Below are 22,201 nucleotides of genomic sequence, written 5' to 3'. Positions count from 1 at the left end.
CATCTGCATGGAATCATCAGATTCCATGCACAGCCAACTGTTTGTTTGTTTTTTAATTTTTTGCATGTAATAACTTTTTGCACAACCAATTAACTTGTGCAAGGAATATTTTTTACGTGTAAAGAATAACTTGTATATGGAATAAAAATGTATACCTAACAAACACATGTATATTTTTTTATGCGTATTTTTTATGCATACTTTTTACGTGCATTTTTTTGCGTGTACTTTTTACGTATATTTTTTACGCGTATTATTTGCTTATATTATTTACATGTGAGAATTTTTTATAATAAAAAAATTAAAAAAAAATAATTGGTTGTGCAAGGAATCATCAGATATAATAAGTATATTTTTAATTATAAAAAAATAGACCACAAATAAAAATAGAGTGTGAAAAGGTAATGAATAAATAGCTACAATTAAAATATATCGTTAGAAAGTTGAGATTTAAATATATATTTTTTCCTTTGGAAAACACAAGGTATTTTGAATGATAATAAACAATCTGTTTGTTGACAGGCAGATAATCAAATCTGCACCATTAACAAGCCATGTATCAACCCACAAATAAACTGTGTTTGTTGTAGCTAGATAGCTAATGAGCAAGCTTTTGTCTAAATAATTGACCTACCTCTCTATTAACAACATATGATATCTTTATAAAAATATGGTACGAGTGTTTACCCTAGAAATTTCGAGCATTGACGTATAAAAATATGCTACTAAACATATGCTACTAAACTCAATCCAGTAGCGAGAATGTCAAAAATCTTATTTATGAGCCGAAAACGGCAAGCGGAATAATAGAAGGGTGCTCAATATAACGAGATGAACCAATTCCATCGCTTAGAATTAATGTACATTTCATTAACTGGTAGTCGTAAATAATTACACCACATAGCGTAATTGTATTTAGTTACCTAATCAGCAAGCTTCTGTCTAAATAGGACCACCTCGGCACCCTCTTCGGTGGGGCTACAAAGGGCATAAAGTATCTGGGATTGATAAATTTGGGTTTCTTCATTTTGACCGGATTTAGCCTCAAAGGTTGCAAAAAAAGTACAACCACTCAAATTACACTTGATAATTCTCACAAGTTGCAGCTGATTCTCATTAATGGCATTCTCATGTCGAATAGCGAACGCAACAGCTTTTCTGCAGCCCTTTGTCCATGCATTTTTTTCTTCAAGATTAAGCACATTAACGCCTCCTAGAAAAGCCGGACCGTGATACGGATCCACATCAAACCCATCGCTCTCTGCAATCTGATCCAGAAACTTTTTGATCAGCCGAAAATTTTCCAAGGTCTTCGCCTCGGGTTCCAGACCTATCAAATCAGCATACTTCCAAAGATCAGCATCCTCGTCGTCGCCGATCTTAGGCTTTTTTCCATCGGGCAGTTCCAGATCCATGGATGAATCTCGCTTAGCAGGAGGTAATACAGGCTCCGTCTCTGCCATGTTCCTCGATTTGATTTGGTTTTGCAGCCACGAAAGGAATACTTCTCTCGCACAAAACCTAGTAATGCAGATTGGGGGTGAATAACTGAATATATAATAGCATGTAAAGGCCTTGGCCCACGAAATCTCCCATTCTTTATCTACATAAATATCTCAAATTTATTTGTGTGATATTTTTTTTTTGTAATTAATAGTAAAATTAATTAATAATCATTAGATAATATTTAAGTTGTACTTCTTTACATTTCAAATAATTTAAATTTTGAGTTGCAATATACAAATTGAATGACATGTAAAAAAAATAAGTGATTAGGTTATATATTTCTTGCAAGATAAATCCAACCCCACAGGGGTAGAGAACTCGTCGTTGCTTCGGCTGTGCTATCGAAAGTTCTAGGAAAGTCGGAATGATTTGTTAAATTTATACTTTCATTAATTAAAAATTTATAAATCAGTCATCATTGATTTTAAAGCTATTTTTCGAGAGATTTTCAAAGAAATATTCATTCTGTCAGATTTAAAATTAAAAATTATATATACATTAAAAAATTTATATAAAAGTTAAAAAAAATATTTTACGAATTTTAATATAGAATAATATCAAATGTAATGTATACGTCTAAAAAAATTAAATCATTTTTATTTATTAATTTTTCAATAGTGGGAAAATAAAAAGTTATTGACATTGTAAAAAATAACTACATCAAAAAATAAAAAAAGTAGCAAAAAAACACACTTTCGGAAAAAAAAATACAATTTAGCTGTTATTGAAATGAAAAAAAAGACATTTAACTATTATTATAAAACTTAAAAAATTTAAATTAAATTGCAGCAAGTCTTAAAGGTTTAGGCCTCGCTTAGTTAGGGGTAAATAGATTAGGGAAGTTGTACTTCCCGGGAAGTAGCAATTTTTTTTTGCTTGGTTCAATTTATACGTTCTACTTCTCGGGAAGTTGGATGTTTGACTTCCCTTTAATTAGGGAAATAACTTTCCTAACAAAACCCAAGGAAGTAGAACTTTCCTAGCACTTTTGTTTTATTTTCCTAATTTAACCTTAACTTTTTTTTCTTTTAAAATTCATATAAAAAATATTTTTATTTATTTCAAAAAATATACCTATATTATTTCATAATTATTTATAATAAAAATAAATATTTTTATTTAATATTTTATATTATGTAAAATTCAAATAAAAAAATTTAATATCTAAAAACTTTCTCAAATAGTACTTGAATCGTAAAATAAGAATTAATAAGTAAAAATTAAATACTTAAATATTGTGAAAGAAAGAGTTTCTACTCTATAGAATAGAAAGTTCCCCTAAACCTCTTCGCTAGGGTTTGCCTTTTCAGTATGGAATTAGCATCCTTGTGTGAGTCTTTGTCTCTCTCGGATGATGAAGAAGACGTTGTGGCCTGCAATCTTGGTGCGATAGCTAAAGATGCCGGCGAAAAGAAAATTGCGAACTCTTTGATTGGCAAAATTATGTCAACCAAAAAAGTTAATAGGGAAGGTGTAATTCAAACGGTGAATTACCTTTGGCGAACTAAGGAGCCATTGTATTTTTGTTTTCCACTTTGGAACACAAGAAGATAAGAGAAGAGTGATTGCTGGAGGTCCTTGGAATTACCAAGAAAAGCTTATTGTTCTTGAGATCCCTACCGGTCTGGGGGATTACAATAATATGGCTTTTAATTTTGCTCTGTTTTGGATTCAAATACATAATTTATCCTTTTTGTGTTTATCCAGAGAAGCAGGAAGAAGTCTAGGGGCTCAGGTGGGTCAGGTGGAGGAAGTCGATCCAGGAGTCTCAGGAGATTGCACCGCAAAATATATCCGTGTTAGAGTTAAGGTTAACATTACAAAACCTCTGAAACGTGGTCTGAAGGTCAAAGTTGATGAGAAAGGAACTATAGTTATGGAAATTCTGAGGTATGGGAGATTGTCGGACTTATGCTATCATTGCGGTATCATAGGACACCTTCTCTTGGAATGTCCGCTTAAACCAAAAGATGGAAGTCCATTGAAATACACTGATTTCATCCGTGCTGGATCTTCGCAAGGTCTGGGAGGAAGGAAAAGAATGAAAGCTTCACCATCAAACGATACCGGAGCTGGCCGAAATTTCTCTTCACGGCAGCACTCATCTGAGATGGTAAACTTGAAAAATACAGTTATGGAAAAAGCAGGAAAATCTGGAATAGATGGTGGAGATTCCGAGATTTCTGCAAATTTGGGGGGAGATATTGACCCAAAAGATTTGATGGATTCTTCTATTCCTATTGATGGAAAGATTATGGTCGTTTCAAATTTGATCGATATAGAGATTGGGAAAGATTTTGAACCAAGAGATAGAGTATCTTTGGCGCGAAATAAGCTAAAATCCAAATTGGATGGAGGCATTAAGACTGGGCTTGGCATCCGCGCAAAAGATAAGGGGTTCAAAAAAGGCCCTGTTAGGCCCAACCCAGTTAAAAGGAATTCACAGAAAAGGGGGAAAATTATACCATTAGGTGATATTTCTAACCTAATTGTTTCAGAGGAAAATGCGTCGGGGAAGACTATCGATGATGGTAATGTGGAAGCGAAGGGTTTATTGCCAGAGGATTTATCTCAGTCTGGAGAGTATGATTCTAGTTTGGGTAACATCAATTCTGAAGCGGCGAAACCTGCTGAGCAGGTTCGCCGATTGCAATGTTAGTCTTCAGTTGGAACGTTCAAGGGTTGGGATCCTTTCGAACGTTCAGAGCTTTATGTGATCATGTTCACAAATTGAATCCCAGTTTAGTGTTCTTAATGGAAACTAGAATGAAGGAGAAAAAAATTGAAGCAATTCGTCAGAAGCTAAAGATGGACGGATGCTTTTGCGTTGACTGTACTGGAAAAAGTGGAGGCTTGTCTATTTTTTGAGATGATTCAAGTAAGGTTTCTATCTTGAGTTCATCCAATTTTTATATTGATTGTCTGGTGCAAGATGTTAAAAAAGGTACCTGGAGATTCACCGGATTCTATGGAAATCCGGTCCAGTCCCAGAGAGTTCATTCATGGACTCTTCTTAACAGATTGAGTTCCCTTTTCAATGGTCCATGGTTATGCGGTGGAGATTTCAATGAGATATCTAACGCTACTGAGAAGCAGGTTGGAGGAATCAAAGCTCAATATCTCATGACGAACTTTAGGCGCTTGAGTTTAGCAGATTGTTTGATACAGGAGGGAAGGAATTTGGCTACACTTGGTGGGGTAAAAGAGGCAACATGGTGATTCGGGAGAGGCTAGATCATTTTGTTATAAATTTTGATTAGAAATCTCTTTTCCCTAATTCTGAGGTTGCAGTCTTAGACTTTTGGGGCTCTGGCCATCGTCCTATTATTATGATGGATAAGAAGACTAACATGGAGAAGGAGAAAGGGAGTAAACAGAGGTCCAGATTTCATTTTGAAGAACTTTGGACCACTGATGAAAGCTTCGGTGAGGTGGTTCAGAATTGCTGGCAAGGAAGTGGCTTAGTGAGGGGTATTTCGGACATCCTATTGAAGCTAAAGCATTGCAGCAATACTTTCAGAAATTGGGGAAAAGCAACTTTTGGCGACATTAAGAGACAAATTGCTTCAAAGAAAGAAGAGTTGAAGAACCTGCTAGACCTAAATGACCTAAGTACTTCTCTCCCAAAGCTAAAAGAAATTGAGAATGAACTTGAAGCCTTATTGAGACATGAGGAGATTTCTTGGAAGCAGAGGTCCAGGGCAGAATGGCTTGCTCATGGGGATAACAACACGAGTTATTTCTATAGAAGAGCTTCTCAAAGACGGGCCAGAAACAGAATAAAGGGTCTTAGAGATTCTTTGGGAATATGGAAAGAGGAACCTAAGGAGGTAGAAGACATCGTTCAAGATTATTTTCAGAATCTGTTCAACTCTTCTAATCCCTTTATGGAAGATATTGATAGCATCACTCAACATGTGCAAAAAGTTGTTACTGATGATATGAACAGTATGTTGAATGCCAAGTTCAAAGCTGAGGAGATAGTTGGAGCTCTCAAGGAGATCGATGCGACTAAAACCCCTGGTAAAGACGGCTTTCCTGCACTCTTTTACCAGAGATACTGGAAGATTATTGGCAATGACATTACAAAGGTGTGTCTTCACTTTCTTAATATTGGCTCTGATATTGACTGTATTAATGAAATTGTTATCGCACTTATTCCTAAAGTCAGTAATTCTGAAAGTATGTTTGAATTTCGGCCCATCAGTCAGTATGTTTGAATTTCGGCCCATCAGTCTGTGTAATGTTATTTACAAGATTATATCCAAAACTTTAGCAAATAGGCTTAGAAGAGTCATTGGTGATGTTATTGATTCCTCTCAAAATGCCTTCATCCCTGGTAGACAAATCTTGGATAGTGCCCTTATTGGATTCGAATGTGTTCATGTCATTAAAAAATCTACTGGGAAGAATAACGATCCTATAGCTTTAAAACTTGATATGTCTAAAGCCTTTGATAGGGTAGAGTGGTCTTTTATTGAAGCTATGATGCTAAAATTAGGTTTTGACAACTTTTGGGTGAAAAAGGTTATGAGTTGTGTCTCTTCTGTTAGCTTTTCCTTCCTGATTAATGGCTTGATTAAAGGCTACTGTTCTCCTAGTTGAGGGTTAAGGCAAGGGGACCCTCTTTCCCCCTACCTTTTCCTTATTTGTGCGCAGGGGATTTCAAGCCTGATTAACAGTAGTGTGGAGGCAGGGCTGATTCATGGAGTTGAGTTTGGGAATGATTGCAAAGTCTCTCATATCTTCTTCGCAGACGATAGCTTACTCTTCGCTAGAGCCAATGTTACTGAATGCATGGAAATCAAAAAGTTGCTTGAGATCTATAGCAAAGGTTCTGGTCAGCTTATTAACTTGGAGAAGTCTGCTCTTTCTTTCGGTAAAGGGGTGACTACTTTTACAAAAGATCAAGTCAGAAACATCCTACAAGTTCCTATTGTTCCTTGTCATGAGAAGTATTTGGGTCTCCCCTCCACTATAGGGAGAAACAAAGGAGAAAGCTTGAAAGCAATAAAAGAGAGAATTTGGAAAAAGCTGCAGTCTTGGAAGGAGCAACTATTTTCTTCTGGAGGAAAAGAGATCCTGTTGAAAGCTATCATTCAATCTATTCCAGCTTATTATATGAGCTGTTTTAAATTTCCAAAAAAATTGATTGATGAGATAGAGAAATTATGTAACAAGTTTTGGTGGGGAAGCTATGAGGGGCACAAAAGAATTCACTGGACTTCATGGAAAACATTATGTATCCCTAAATGCAATATTGGCTTCAGAGACTTAGAGTGCTTCAACAAAGCTCTCCTAGCAAAACAGGGTTGGAAGCTGCTTACTCAACCAAATTGCCTCTTAGCAAGAATCTATAAACATAGATACCACAAGGAAGAAAATTTTCTTGAAGCCAATTGTCCAAGAATGGCTTCTTATACATGGAGGAGCATTCATTGGGCAAAAGATATTATCACAGAGGGCAGTCGTTGGAGGGTTGGTAACGGTTATGATATAAAAATCTACAAGGATAAATGGCTGCCTAGAGAAAGAACTTTCAAGATCTTTAGTCAACCAAAGTTAGACCCCGATAACAAAGTGTCTGATCTTATAACTGAGCATAGAAGTTGGAATGTTCCTCTCTTGGAAGAAAATTTTTAACCTATAGATACTCTTTGCATTCTGGGGATTCCTCTTGCACATTCAGACCAGAGTGATAGACTAAGATGGCACTATGACAAGACCGGATGTTTTACTGTGCGCATTGCCTGTAGGGTAGCCTTTGATATGAAAGGAAATGCTTTAACCTCAGATAATTCAAATAATCTGAGATGGTGGAAACAGCTCTGGAAATTGAAACTTCCCTCAAAAATTAAAATTTTGTTTGGAAGTGCTTTCATGAATGGCTGCCTGTAACCTTCAACTTAGTCAAGAGAGGGATGAATATTGAGAACAGATGCCCTAATTGTGGTTCTAACTGTGAAAACGCTATCCATGCCTTATGGTTTTGCAAAGAAGCCAAAGTTGTGTGGGATACTTGGGATCTGTCAGGAGTTTTTAATCCTAGCAGGTCTTGGAATATGAATGACTTACTGTTGCAGGCTTTCTACTCTTATTCTAAAACTGAATTTTTAATCTTTTTAGTGACTCTTTGGTTGATTTGGCATAACAGAAATTATCTGGTTATGGTACTCAGGGCAAGCCAGCAAATCAACTTCTGGAGTGGGCATCTAACTACGCTGAGGAATATCAAAAGGTCCCTTCCAAAGTTCATACATCTGATTTGAATCCTGGAAACAGACCCCTTTGTAATCAAGAAGAAGACAGCAGATGGGTTCCTCCGGCCATGAACTTTTATAAGATTAATGTTGATGCCAGCTTTGAAAATGGGGGTGACAGATTTGGTACAGGAGTTGTGATCAGAGATTGGCGTGGTTCTGTGGTGATTGCAGCTAGTAAAAGAAGAGCTGGAAAACCTGAAATCAGTGTGGGAGAAGCGATGGCTATGAGGGATGGTATTGCATTAGAAATTGAAAAAAATCTTACTCCTTTTGTTCTTAACTCAGATTCAAGAGTTGTAGTAGATAACTTCAACAACACCAAATTGCATTGTAATGACATTAGCTTATTACTCCAAAATTGTCACAATCTGCTCACTGATAAGGAGGGTATTCAGATTGAACATGCTAGTAGAAAAACTAACATGGTAGCTTATTCTCTCGCCAAGATGGCGCTGTCAATGCCTCTTGATGGCAACATTTGGAGGGGGTTTGTCCCTTCGGATTTGAATTATCTTGTATTGGCTGATATCTCAGCTCTTTGATTTATGATATTTACTTATTCCTCAAAAATAAGTAAAAATTAAATTTTTGATTGCTCGATTTAAAAAAATATTTATTTGTTTAATAATAAAAAAATTATCAAAGGATATTTTGTCTTTTAATTAAAAATCAATTTCGTACTTTCCGGGAAGTAAAAATCGAAACAAGCAATATTTATCAACTTTCTGGGAAGTTAACTTCTCAGGAACTATACTTCCCGGAAAGTTAATTTCCCAAGAATTGCTATAAAATGAACCAAGCGGGGCCTTAAATTTTTTTCACCATAAGGACTATTTTTTTCTTCCAAAAATGATAATCGACAGCTAGAATTTTGGGTTTTAGTAGTTAGATATTAAATGCTACCACATACACATGCCTAACTCAAACAGATCAAATTTGAGTACAACCGAAGATACCGCAAATTGCAAACCATATTGGATCGATGAGAGAATGAAAGTGGAATTGAGGGATATTAAACTCCCTAGGTCACTAGGGTTACCTCAAATTACAAAATGATCACTAAACTTCATTTTGTTACAAAATGGTCACTAAACTATACCTTTTGTTACAAAGGGGTGTCACTTATATAAAACGCACCATTTTCAAGCTAATATCGTTACAAAAAGAACACTAAACTTTTCGAGAATTACAAAAAAGTCATTGCATTATACTTTTTATTACAAAAAGGTCACTGAACTATGTCCCTTTTTGTAATTTTGGTTTGCCACGTAAGCAAAAACATTGCGTTTTATAGGAGTGACACCCATTTGTAACAAAAAGTATAGTTCAGTGACTGTTTTGTAACAAAATGAAGTTTAGTGATTATTTTGTAATTCAAGGTAACCTTAGTGACCCAGAGAGTTTATTATCCTGGAATTGAGCTCAAGAAATTAAAGGTAAATTTGTGTTTCATTTTTTACCATAAGAAATCATTACATAACCAGTAAAAAGTCACAGTTTTAGAACCACGCTCCAGAAAAATGTCTAAAATGGCCAAACCCTCTGCTTCACCAACTAAGACAATAAAGGACAATGCAGATCATTTTAACATAGTTTTCATGAGTTCCTTTTCTTTCTATAGGCGATTAATAACAGTCTCCACTTCTGCAGGGGTATACAGATGGTAGGTTTTGGCCACCCTTGCAATGTCAACATTGTTCGGAGTCACCTGAAATAACCGATACACAATAGTTAGCGAGTTTACAGCATACATACACTTTACAATAGCACAGTTTGACAAGCAAGTGTAAAAATAAAACAATAATACAAATTTGATGTCCAAAATATGATGAATAGCACTAGGCACCTTTTCTTCCATTACTTGCTTCAAAATGGAAAGTGCAATCGTCTCGGCCTCTTGAAGAGTGAGGTCCTGCACAAAAGTATCAATATATCATGGGTGTAATTCCACATTATGGAGATACAATGTCATTCACATTGGAGGGGTTTGAATTCTAAATATTCAATCCTATTTCCAACAAGGATAAGGTTTTCAAAATTCAAAATCTTCCTACTTTGCATCCTCTAAAACGAACATAGGCTAAAAGTTGCACAACGGATGGGAAGAAAAGGAAGCTTAGAAAGAAAAAAGTGATACCTTGTTAAATTGCTCTTGCAAAGAGCTATCTGCACCTTCTGAACCTGAACCTATAGCCTTTCCATTGCATTGCCAAAATGTGCCCGATGGATCAGTATAGTACCTGCGCATATACAACATTACAGTTTAAACCAAATAACTGGAAAAATTACTACCACTTGTATTAATGAGCTATAGGGCCGTAATAAAAAAATAGAGAATATTTGTTAAGATCCGGCCTCAATTATTCATTAGAGAAGTTAATTTGTTTCTCTATCCTGATAAATCATAAAAGAATCCATATAATTGTCCATTTTTTCCACTGAATATCAATAGGGACATATGTTTAATCACCAGTAACTTTGTGTTAAAAAACAGGAAAAAAAACACGCAGGTACTCACAGGCTAGGACCATTCTCATCATGACCAGCAATCAGGAGTGACACCCCAAATGGTCGAGACTGCAAGAAAATTAGACCATAATAAGCATAAAGCATAAATACTATGTCTATCCTAGGATTTAACTGCATATGAGAAAAATAAGTGTTATTCAACTGAGCAGAAAAGAAGCATGTATAGAGACTTCCATTATCTTTCTAAATAACAGCAGACGCATCCTCCGCTTACAAAAGCATTTAAAATACAAACAATTTGAAAATTGATATCACTTAGCAATTGACAAAGGAAAGAAAAGTCTAGAATTTCACAACAAAATACATGTTTCTTTTTGCATATAAGAGGAAAATTCTAGCATTTTACTAGTTAAGAATGCCAGATAGTGGCAATCCAGCAATGCATCGGAAAAATGTGTCCAAGCAATTTATGTTCAACACAGAATAGCAAACATCTTGAAAAAACAAACTATAGATGGAATGAAAAGCATTTTCGCATCATTATGCTAATGATAGATTAAGAGCTCTACATCCACATAATGAATAAAGACATTATACTTAAATGATCAGAATATAAAAGTTACTCTTTTTTGCAAGAGAGAGGCAATAACTCTTACCATGGATTCTTCATCGCCTTCACCAAATCGTAGTGCCAGATCACAGAGTGCTTGCGTTGTAGACTCCACAGTCATGGGCTCACCATAAGAGAATCTATGGTTCTGATAAGTTAATTAAGAGAATCAGAGATGTTGCTCCTCCACCATGTGACAAATCATGAAAGCAGCAACACAATAAAGTACCTGAGTTTCCACACGTGCATGCTCAACAAGTGTACGAGCATCTGCAATCAAACCACTCATAGCGCATCCAATATGTTCATCAATTTCCATAACTTTTTCCACACTGCTGGGTTCCTGAAATGGAATTGACAACACATGACGCCTAGAACAAGGTAGAATCCTATGAGATTATAATTTTGATGACGCAGAATGATCCCACAGAGAATGAGATATAGTGAAGTCTATTTTTTAGCTAGATCATATTTTAGTTTTCAAATAAATATATATGGAAGTTCTACACTCATGCCACAAGTTGACCAGATTCTGAGTTATTCACATCATCAAAAGACGTACAAGCATGCAATTCAAACGAATAAAAAGACAACACGAGAAGAGAGGAGCAAACCAGCAGTGGTGAAGTAATTCGCTTCTCAACGGCAAGCACAACGCCTTCTTTTGTCTTTATCCCGATTGCTGTGGAACCTAGCTGCAAATTTAATTAAAAGACATGTTATTTTCAATCATCAAACACTTGGTTTTGCAGCAGAAAAACAACAAGCAATATAATTCTTCATAATTGATAATTCTATGACCAAAACAGTCTATTTGAAGAAGACTATATCAGAATTTCTCTATTGCAATAAATAAATAATCCTAAATGCAGGCTGCTAATCTTAGATCCTTGTATTAAATGATAAGTATTAATACACCAATTTTTCAAAATAAACCATTAGAGACACTAGAGTCACTCAAATTCTTCCGTAATTCTTTAAACTAAAAGTAACCCTAAACAGGAAAAAAATCAACAGCCCTTTCACGCTGCAGTCAAGCAAGAAAGTTAAAACAGTACATCAAGCACTCAACATAGCTTATTCAGCTAATCATTTTATAAACTTCATTTCATTCTGTTCATAATTTATAACCTCGTGATAAACTTAAGAAAAAGAATCTAGTTAATTGCTAACACGACATTACACTCTACGAGTTTTCAACACCAGAATCCGGTACAAATTCAAATGATTTTTCCGGTACTCAGGTTCTTCATAATCGAAAAGAAAAACTCCAAAAATCAAATTTACACTTACAATTAACACGCTAAAACAATCTAGCACAGCAATCAGTTAAATTCAAAACTCAATTAACATAATACTCGGAAAATATTTCAAAGCTCAACAAAATCACCACAACAGTAGGGTTAATAATTTTGGACCTTGATAGCTTCAATTGCATATTCAACTTGAAATAATCTTCCTTCTGGAGAAAAAGTGTTAACTCCTCTATCATACTCGGTCCTTCAAAAAAAAACACAAATCAAAATCAAAAAACTTATGCTAAAAATACTTAAAAATGTACATTTTTGAATTGAACTTAAAAAATTTCATTAAACCTTGTGAGAAACATATTTTGATTAATTCTGAATGTTAGATCTTTGAAATAGAGAGAATGATCTGTTTTGTAAAGCAACCGTCTCTCTCTACTTGTTTTACAAGACAGCTCTCTATAATCGAAACGTTTCGGGTTTTGGGTTCTTATGTCAATGTTTTGGGCTTTTAGTATTTAAGGCCCATGTATTTGTGTCTATTCAAAAGGCCTCTTGACATATATACGTGATATAGTATTAAGGGCTTTTTACCCAAATAACCAAGTTTCATTAAAATATTACTTTTATACTGTACAACTTTTGACATATTAAAACTACCACACACGCTGGTAATCTTTATTTTTATACGGTGTATATATAAACAACCTAATAACAAATCAAATCATAATTTTATTATTTTCTCTCTCCTCTCCTCTCAACTCATCTTTCTCTCTTCCTCTCAACTCATTTTTCTCTCTCTTCAATCACCAACTCTTTTTTCACACTCAGCTCAAATTTCATCTTAATCAGTTGTCCAACAGATCGCCGTCCAATAGATCGGCATCTTCAGATCTGTTTTCCGCGCTCCGTCTCTGCCGTTCTATCTTTATCTCGCTGTCGAAGTTATTTTTTCCGCTCGTTGTTACTGTCACTGTTTTCAATTTTAATTTCATCAGATTTGAAGTTCATCGTCTTTTTTCTTCTTCTTCTTCGTTTCAGATCTGCAATTTTTTTTTTTGTTTCTTTTTTTTATATAACAATAATTTTTCATCATTAAACATGTATAAAGATTATCTTTTCATGTTATGTAAAATAATTTTGTGACTTTATGGAATACAAATCTGTTATTTCTATATTTTTACTGTGCTTGGTTGTATTTCTGCGTTTTTTTTTATTCTGCAGCAAGATTTGTTGATGATGGTTGATTGATGGATTATTATAATGTTACAGTGTTGTTGATATTATGTTGATAATCAGTTGATATTGTTTTGATTTTAACATTGGAAAAAAAGATAATATTGTCCGTGAAATAAATTAAAAAATAAAAGTTAAACTAAGACTAGATAATGATATATTAGCGTTTGGGAAGAAGACAAATAATCATGTTGAATTATTGTAATGTTACAATGTTGATATTGTGTTGATTTTCGGTTGATATGTTGTTAATTTTAGCATTGGCGAAGAAGACAATTATGATGTTGAATTATTGTAATTTGATATTATGTTGATATTGTGTTGATATTATATTGATATTGAAAAAGACAATAATGATGTTGAATTATTGTAATGTTACAATGTTGATATTGTATTGATATTATGTTGATATTTAGTTGATTTTAGCATTAATGAAAAAAATCACATTATATGTGAAATAAAATAAAACAATTAAAATTAAATTGAAACACTGTTGAAAAAATTGAAAATTAATGTAAAAGATTGAAAAAATTAAATTAGTTAGTTGATTACATGTTGTTGATATTATGTTAATCTTGAAAATGTGTTGAAAAAATGAAAATTAATGTAAAAAAAATTAACATTCAAATTAGTCATTTTATTACATGATGATTTTTTTATCTTAAAACTGACAAAAAACGTGAATATGTCAAAAAAAGTCAAGTCAACAAAATTAAATATTGATTGTAGGTTAATTCCATGTTAATTTTATGTTAATATTATTTTAATTTTATGTTGATATTATGTTGACAATATGTTGATAACATGTTGATATTATATTGATGATTTTAAGAAAATGAAAAACAAAACAATATGTTGATACTATGTTGACAGTATGTTGATAACATGTTGATATTATATTGATGATTTTAAGAAAATGAAAAACAAAACAATATGTTGATACTATGTTGACAGTATGTTGATAATATGTTGATATAATATTAATGATTTAAAAAATAAAAAACAAAACAATGTGTTGATACTATGTTGACAATATGTTGATAACATGTTGATAAAATGTTGATATAATATTAATAATTTTAAGTAAATGAGAAACAAAACAAATGAAAACACGAATTCCAAACAACAACATATACAGTGTGAAAAAATTCAGAATCATCATTCCTAAAAAAAGAGCCTCAACAGTTTCACGAGACATTGTTTTCTCTCCAGTTTTGTCCAAGTTTGAAAAATCAGACTCCGTATCAATCAACGATCAACCTTTTTCCGGTTTATGGCCAATAGACTTACTCCACATTATGAATAAATCAAATCAATAACCTATAAAACAACAAAACACTTCAAAACAAAAACAGTACAAATTCACAATAAAAATCAGACATAAAATCATATAGATAAAAATAACAAAGATTAATCTAAATCAATTAAGTAACTAATAACAGATAGTAATTATAAACTAAAAATTAAATAAAAAAAATCCATAGATTCTGGTGGAAGGTTTCTTCTTTGTAGAACCAGAAGTTGACCTAGTCTTATGTGACTGTTAAAATCAACAACAAATCAACATAAAATCAACAACACTATAACATTACAATAATTCAGCAATCAATCATCATCAACAAATCGTTCTGCAGAATAAAAAAAACGCAGAAATACAACAAAACACAAAAAAAATGCAGAAATAACAGAATTTTATTACATAAAATCACAAAATTATTCTACACAACATGAAATAAGTATTAGATTCTTTAAAGATACTTTTTATACATGTTTAATGGTGAATAAACAGTAAAAGATAATCAAATTACAGATCTGAAAATGAAAAAAAAAACAAAAAATTTCAGATCTAAAATCAAAAAGATAAAAGAAAGATGGCGCGGCGAGACAAAGGTGGAACGACGGAGATGGAACAGCGGAGGCGGAACGACGGAAGCGAAGGAATAAGAACGTGGAGAAACTGGAGAAGAAAACTTACCGCTATTTATAAGTGAAAAAACAAAATAATGGAGATAATGGAGAAAACTTACACAGATGAGATAATGGAAGCAAAGAGTAAGAACGTGGAGCACCAGTGCTTTAAATCGCGAAGATCGTGGAGGAACAGAGCTGGATTCGCGGAGAAGAAGAAAAAACTGCCAAAATCAAAGAGGAAAAGCAAAAAACAGTAATAAAGTAATAATTCAAAGCAATTAGGTTAGAATTCTAATTTTGGGCGGTATGAAAAGTAAACTTTAGATTGGACCGGTATAAAAATAAACCTGGGCCAAATTTAGGTATATTGGGTAATAAGCCCTAGTATTAATCAATTTCATATACTTCAAAAAATATAATCAGTATGTATTTTATAGTAGCTTTTTTTTTTGTAATTTTCTGAAATACATATTTTGATAATTTATTTACACCTTTACCTGTCAAGTTTTGATTTTTTTATCTTTTTTTATTTACAAAAAATATCTTTTTATTTTTTTAATTTCAAAAACCTTTCTTCGGTTTCCAATTTCGGTTTTCGATTTTTGACCGAACCGACCGACAGTTTTCTATATAGTGTAAGATTAGTGTATATATAGTGTTAATTTTATTTTTTATAGATTTTTTTTTTTGGAATTTTATTTTATTTTTTTATAGTGTAACAGTAGTGTGTATATAGTGTATATATAGTGTAAGATTAGTGTATAAGTAGTGTATAAATAGTGTATATATAGTGTATAAGTAGTATATTTATAGCATTTTGTAGTGTTTTTTGTGGTTTACACCATGAAATACTGCAAATACACCATAAACACTGCAAATACACCATAAATATATTAAAAACGGCAGAAATACACTATAAATATACCAAAAATACACTAAAACGTAAATATATTATAAAATTACTACAAATGCACCATAAATCAATTTTTTCTTTACAAAATCAGCAGCAATAAACAAATCTATGAATAAGAGAAGACAAAATAAATAATTATATGAATAATAGAACAATTTTATAACAAAAAATTATAGATCTGCAATAATTTATTTACAAAATATTTAAATCAGTACTAAAAAATTACACAAATCTAAAAACGAGTCGAGAAATCTATGGCGCGAACTGAAAAGACGAACGGACTAGCGCGAACAGAAAAGATGAACGAAAAAACGACCAGAAGCGACGAGAAATCCATCGGAAGTAGACGAACAGAAGCGCGACCGGAAAGACGAACGAAAAAGTTATCGGATGAGATAAACTGAAAATCAAATGAAAAGGAAGAAGAAAAGAAGAGAGAGAATAGAGAGAAAAAAAGTGGTTATGTTAAAATTTAACTTAAAATGAAATAAGAATTCTTTATACAGTGCGTATTTTTGGTAAATAAGTTAGCTTATTAGGTAATGTAGGATAAGAGGAAAATATGGGTCAAAATGGTGTAAATACTTTACCTAAAACGGGTATTTGGAGAATAATCCTTTTTTTTACAAAGGATTCATTTCGAGGAAATTACACCATTTATTAAAACAATAAAAATAGATATAAAATTAGTGTTAATTTTTTTATTTATAAAAATACCGAATTAATTTAAAAAACATCATGTTTTGTCAATTCCACTTCCATATTTGTGCATAATGTATATAAATTAAAAATATATTAAAATTATATAAATATTATATAAAAAGTATACACATCAAAACATACTAAAATTTTAGTAATATTTAACAATAATTATACCAACATTATACCACATCGTATACTAAAAATTAAACTAACATTATATTAAAATTATACATATGAGAATATATAAAAAAAATTATCGATAATGCCGAAAGTATACTAAAATTATACAAATATTAAACCACATGTTATTTCCGAATTTTCCAGTTCATAAGTTTTAAATATATTTAAATTATACCAACAGTGTAATCAATTCCGTATTTTTATAAAGGAAAAAAGTAAATACCTATTTTTATAAATATTTTCAAAATTATATTTTTGCAAAAGTATCATTCATTTTCGAAGGGGAAATTTAGGTATTTACTCCAAAAATAAAAATATTTGCACATTTTATCTCAACACAGAAAAGTTGCAGAAAATACCTCACGTTTTTTTCAGATTTATGTTTTTACTCTGGGTTTAAAAATATTTATGATTTTACTCCGTTATCATCTGGTTATCATAAATCCTTTTGTAATTATATTTTTGCGCACGTTATCATCCAATTATCATAATCTTCTCATATTTCATTATCATCTAGGTATCTTACTGCAGTGTTATGATAACAACATGATAATATACTGATACTGAGATGATAATCAAATACTGTTTTATCATAACATAATCATAGATATTATCATAACATTATCATATTTCATTATCATCTAGTTATCTTACTGCAGTGTTATGATAACAACATGATAATATACTGATACTGACATGATAATCAATATTGTTTTATCATAACATAATCATAGATATTATCATAACATTATCATCTTGATACCATAAATATCATCTCGGTATCATATGATAATGTTATGATAACGAAATATGATAATATTATGATAATGATTTTATAATCAAACATTATTTTATGCATAATTTTTTTCCCCGCAATATTATGATAACTACATGATAATAGAGTGATACTCATATGATAATCAGAGGCTGTTTTTTTATAAAAAAAATAATTTTTTCTGCAGTGTTATGATAATGTGATGATAATGCAGTGATACTCATATGATAATCAGATGCTGTTTTGTTTGCAGAAAATCGTTTTTTCATCATAAAATCGTTTTTCATGCAGCTTTTTAGATCTAAAATTGAAAAAAATCAAGATTAATTTATTTAGATCTGAAAGTTAAAATGAATTGTATTTATCACCACGAATTAAGAAAAAAATCGCTAAAATCAAATATGAAAGAACGGCGGAGCGACGACGAAACGATGGCGGAGCGACAACGGATCGATGAAGGAACGATGATGAAAAAAAGAATACAAATGGAGAAGAAAAGAAGAATAAAGAAGAAGAAGAAGAAGAAGAAGAAGAAGAAGAAGAAGAAAAATGACGAAAAAAAAGAAAGCAGAGAAGAGAAAGAAGAAAAAAGAGAAAGGAAAAAAAAGAGTAACAGGTGGTATATTATTAGAGTAAAAAAAATATAATTAGAGTAAAATAATAATAAAAAGTAGGTATAATTATAATATAAATATGTCTTAGAGTAAAAAAATAATTATAGTAAAAGGGTGAGGTATTTTCTCTATCTTTTCCTTCTTGAGGTAGGAAATCCTATTATTTTTAAAAAGAGAGTATTTTTCCTAATTTTCTCTTTTCGAAGAGAGAGACCCATTAGACACAATAAAAGCCCAATGCATTGACAGAAGAACCCAATAGAGAGCTGTCTTGTGAAACACGAAGCCAATCTACTTCAAAGAATCCAGTCAAATTTGTTTCAGAATTGAATCAAAATAAAAATATGTTTCTCACAAGGTTTAATTAAAACTCTTAAGTTCAGTTAAATTTTTTTATGTTTTTAGGTTAATTTATTGATTTTGATTTGTGTGTTTTCTTGAAGGACTGAGTATGACAGAGGAGTTAACACTTTTTCTCCAGAAGGAAGATTATTTCAGGTCGAATATGCAATTGAAGCTATCAAGGTCAAAATTCATAAACCCTAAATTATTTTAGCATGTTAATTGTTTTGACATGATTAATTGAATACCAGAACCTAAGCTTAGCAGCCTACATTTAGAAATTTTGGATTTAGTCTTCTTCAAATAGACTGTTATGTTCATAGAATTATGAAGAATTGTATTTCTTGTTGTTTTTCTGCTGCAAAACCAAGTTGTTGATGATTGAAAATAACATGTCTTTTAATTAACTTGCAGCTAGGTTCCACAGCAATTGGGATAAAGACAAAGGAAGGTGTTGTGCTTGCCGTCGAGAAGCGTATTACTTCACCACTGCTGGTTTGCTACTCTCTTCTCGTGTCGTCTATTTGTTCGTTTGAATTGCATGTTTATACGTATTTTGATGATGTGAATAACCCACAATCTGTTCAACTTGTTGCATGAGTGTTGTTTCTCTTTGGGTTGCCTTGTAATGATTCCATCAATATTGGTACAAGTGTAGAACTTCCGTATTTATTTACTTGAAAACTCAAATATGATCTAGCTGAAAAAATAGACTTTACTACATCTTATTATCTGAGGGCATGCGTCATCAGAATTATAATCTTGTAGGATTCTACCTTGTTCTAGGTGTCATGTCTTATCAATTCCATTTCAGGAACCCAGCAGTGTGGAGAAAGTTATGGAAATTGATGAACATATTGGATGTGCTATGAGTGGTTTGATTGCAGATGCTCGGACACTTGTTGAGCATGCACGTGTCGAAACTCAGGTACTTTATCATTCTTGCTGCTTTCATGATTTGTCGCATGGTGGAGTAGCAACATCTCTGATTCTCTTAATTAACTTATCAGAACCATAGGTTCTCTTATGGTGAGCCCATGACAGTGGAGTCTACAACACAAGCACTCTGTGATCTGGCACTACGATTTGGTGAAGGCGATGAAGAATCCATGGTAAGAGTTATTGCTCCTCACTTGCCAAAAAATTAAATCTTATTTTCTGATAATTTAAGTCTAGTGTCTTTAATTTATTTCATTGTGAGGATGTAGAGCAGTTAAGTGTTAACCTGTCATTACTCATTAGGGTAATGATGTGAAAATGCTTTCCATTCCATCACTATTTTCTTTTGGTCAAAGATGTTTGCTATTCTGTGTTGAAGATAAATTGCTTGGTCACATTTTGCCAAAAATGCTAGAATGATTCCTCTTATTAGGAAAAACAAACATGTCCCTTGTTGTGAAATTCTAGATGTTTAATTTTATGCATCTATCAGTTCTTTTAATAGTTTGTATTTCAAATACTTGCGTAATGCCAGACGCGTCCGCTGTTTTGAACTAATTTTTTTGCAGTCTCGACCATTTGGGGTGTCACTCCTGATCGCTGGCCACGATGAGAATGGTCCTAGCCTGTGAGTACTTGTGTGTTTCTGTTAGCTTTATTGTCGATAAATATAGTGTACATAAAACTTATTACACATCTGCTCCATTGATAATCATTTGAAGAAGAAATCGACAGTTAAATGAATTATTTTATCAGGATAGAGAAACAATTTAATTTATCTAATCAATAGTTGAGGCTGGATCTTAACAAATATTCTCTATTTTTAATATTATGGTCCAATAGCTTGTCTATATTCCACTTCTACAAGTGGCAGTAATTTGTCTCAGTTATTTAGTTTAAACTGTAATGTTGTATATGCACAGGTACTATACTGATCCATCGGGCACATTTTGGCAATGCAATGGAAAGGCTATTGGTTCAGGTTCAGAAGGCGCAGATAGCTCTTTGCAAGAGCAATATAACAAGGTATCAATTTTTTCCTTTCTAAGCTTTCTTTTCTTCCCAACGTTGTGCAACACTAATCCTATGTTCGTTTTAGAGGATTGAAAGTAGGAAGATTTTGAATTTTGAAAACCTTATCCTTAGTTGGAGATAGGATTGGAGATTTTCAATTCAAACCCTCCTGTGTGAATGACATCGTATCTCCATAATGTGGAATTACACTGATGAGATATCACTTGATATTTTTGTGCAGGACCTCACTCTTCAAGAAGCCGAGACTATTGCACTTTCCATTCTGAAGCAAGTAATGGAAGAAAAGGTGCCCGATGCTATTCATCTTAATTTGGACATCAAATTTGTACTTCTGTTTTCTTTTTACACTTGCTTTTAAATCGCTAACTATTGTGTCATTGTTTATTTCAGGTGACTCCGAACAATGTTGACATTGCAAGGGTGGCCAAAGTCTACCATCTGTATACCCCTGCAGAGGTGGAGACTGTTATTAGTCGCCTATAGAATGAAAATGAAGTCATGAAAACTTTGAAAAAATTATCTGCATTATCCTTTGTTGTCTGCTATTAGTTTGGGAAGTAGAGGGTTGGGCAGTTTTGGACATTTTTCTGGAGTGGTGCTAAAACTGTGCGGACTTTTTATTGGTTATGTAATTTGCATTTCAGATAGCAAAAGTAAAACACCAATTTTCTTTGAATTTGCTGAGCTCAATTCCACTTTAATTCTCTCTTCAATCCTATAGGGTATGCAATTTGCTATATCCTCGGGTGTACTCACATTTGATGTGTTTGAGTTAGGCATGCGTTTGGAACTGATGAAAAACCAAATTGGTTCATTTCATTTGTTATATTTTTTCAAGGATCTGGCAGAATTCTTGATTATCAAGAACGCAAATCCAGAAACTCTAGTGGAACTTGGATAGGCGAGATACAATTGCTGGAATTGTATTGTCTTGAGGCAGTATTGTGCGGATTGGGATTCCCTCAAGTTCAAAAGAACTCGAGGGGATCATGTTCACAATCTGCACCGTTCATTGTAAAATGAACAGTGTAGATTAATTTGATTTAAATTGTAAATTTTTAATTTTATATATTGTAAATATGACCCCTTCGAGTTCATTTTTAATTTGAGGGAATCCCTATCCGTATTGTGCACCTAAAATGCCAGCACAAGCACAAAAATCTATTTACTGAAGGTAACAAACACTCGATCCAAGAAATATCCACTTCAAACCAATCTATGGTGCACCTAATTTCTCTATGAATGGAAGAAATTGGAAAATGCATTGAATAATTTGCTGGAATCGCATCTTTCTCTGCAGAATATGATTTAGACCTTTATTTCAAATATGCCATTTAGGTCCTAACTTATGTGGCGGGCGCTCACCAATCACCATGGCCCTTCTGTCTAAAAACACATTAACTCTGTCAAAAGTTATGAGCTGTCATTTAAAAAAAAAAATTGACGGCACCACGTTAGC

At 32.7% G+C, this 22,201-nt stretch overlaps 2 protein-coding genes across 2 annotated transcripts; one reads left to right on the top strand and one right to left on the bottom strand.

Annotated features, from left to right (window-relative positions):
• Positions 1 to 9,199: 9,199 nt before the first annotated feature.
• On the bottom strand, positions 9,200 to 12,566 carry LOC126680885 (proteasome subunit alpha type-5). Its single transcript, XM_050376148.2, has 9 exons — positions 12,444 to 12,566; positions 12,267 to 12,348; positions 11,463 to 11,543; positions 11,078 to 11,191; positions 10,895 to 10,996; positions 10,288 to 10,346; positions 9,907 to 10,009; positions 9,616 to 9,681; positions 9,200 to 9,477 (listed from the first exon to the last, which is right to left on the bottom strand). The coding sequence occupies exons 1-9, from the start codon at positions 12,455 to 12,457 to the stop codon at positions 9,385 to 9,387; spliced, it is 714 nt and encodes a 237-aa protein (XP_050232105.1). The 5' UTR covers positions 12,458 to 12,566; the 3' UTR covers positions 9,200 to 9,384.
• Positions 12,567 to 18,628: 6,062 nt separating this feature from the next.
• On the top strand, positions 18,629 to 21,418 carry LOC126680886 (proteasome subunit alpha type-5-like). The gene is made up of 9 exons (XM_050376153.2): positions 18,629 to 18,784; positions 18,870 to 18,951; positions 19,183 to 19,263; positions 19,583 to 19,696; positions 19,779 to 19,880; positions 20,277 to 20,335; positions 20,631 to 20,733; positions 20,963 to 21,028; positions 21,133 to 21,418. Exons 1-9 carry the CDS (start codon positions 18,771 to 18,773, stop codon positions 21,223 to 21,225), a joined length of 714 nt encoding a protein of 237 aa, XP_050232110.1. The 5' UTR covers positions 18,629 to 18,770; the 3' UTR covers positions 21,226 to 21,418.
• The last annotated feature ends 783 nt before the right edge of the window (positions 21,419 to 22,201 follow it).

This window comes from Mercurialis annua, linkage group LG5, assembly GCF_937616625.2.
Source record: "Mercurialis annua linkage group LG5, ddMerAnnu1.2, whole genome shotgun sequence".
Lineage (NCBI taxonomy): Eukaryota > Viridiplantae > Streptophyta > Magnoliopsida > Malpighiales > Euphorbiaceae > Mercurialis > Mercurialis annua.
This window is presented reverse-complemented; position numbering and strand designations above follow the sequence as displayed.

Coding starts and splice junctions, on each gene's coding strand:
- LOC126680886 (XM_050376153.2), top strand. Junction 18,952..19,182: donor ATGCAATTGAAGCTATCAAG/GTCAAAATTCAT, acceptor ATTAACTTGCAG/CTAGGTTCCACAGCAATTGG. Junction 19,264..19,582: donor GTATTACTTCACCACTGCTG/GTTTGCTACTCT, acceptor ATTCCATTTCAG/GAACCCAGCAGTGTGGAGAA.
- LOC126680885 (XM_050376148.2), bottom strand. Junction 10,347..10,894: donor AAGGCGATGAAGAATCCATG/GTAAGAGTTATT, acceptor ATTTTCTTGCAG/TCTCGACCATTTGGGGTGTC. Junction 9,682..9,906: donor TGCAAGAGCAATTTAACAAG/GTATCACTTTTT, acceptor ACTTTTGTGCAG/GACCTCACTCTTCAAGAGGC.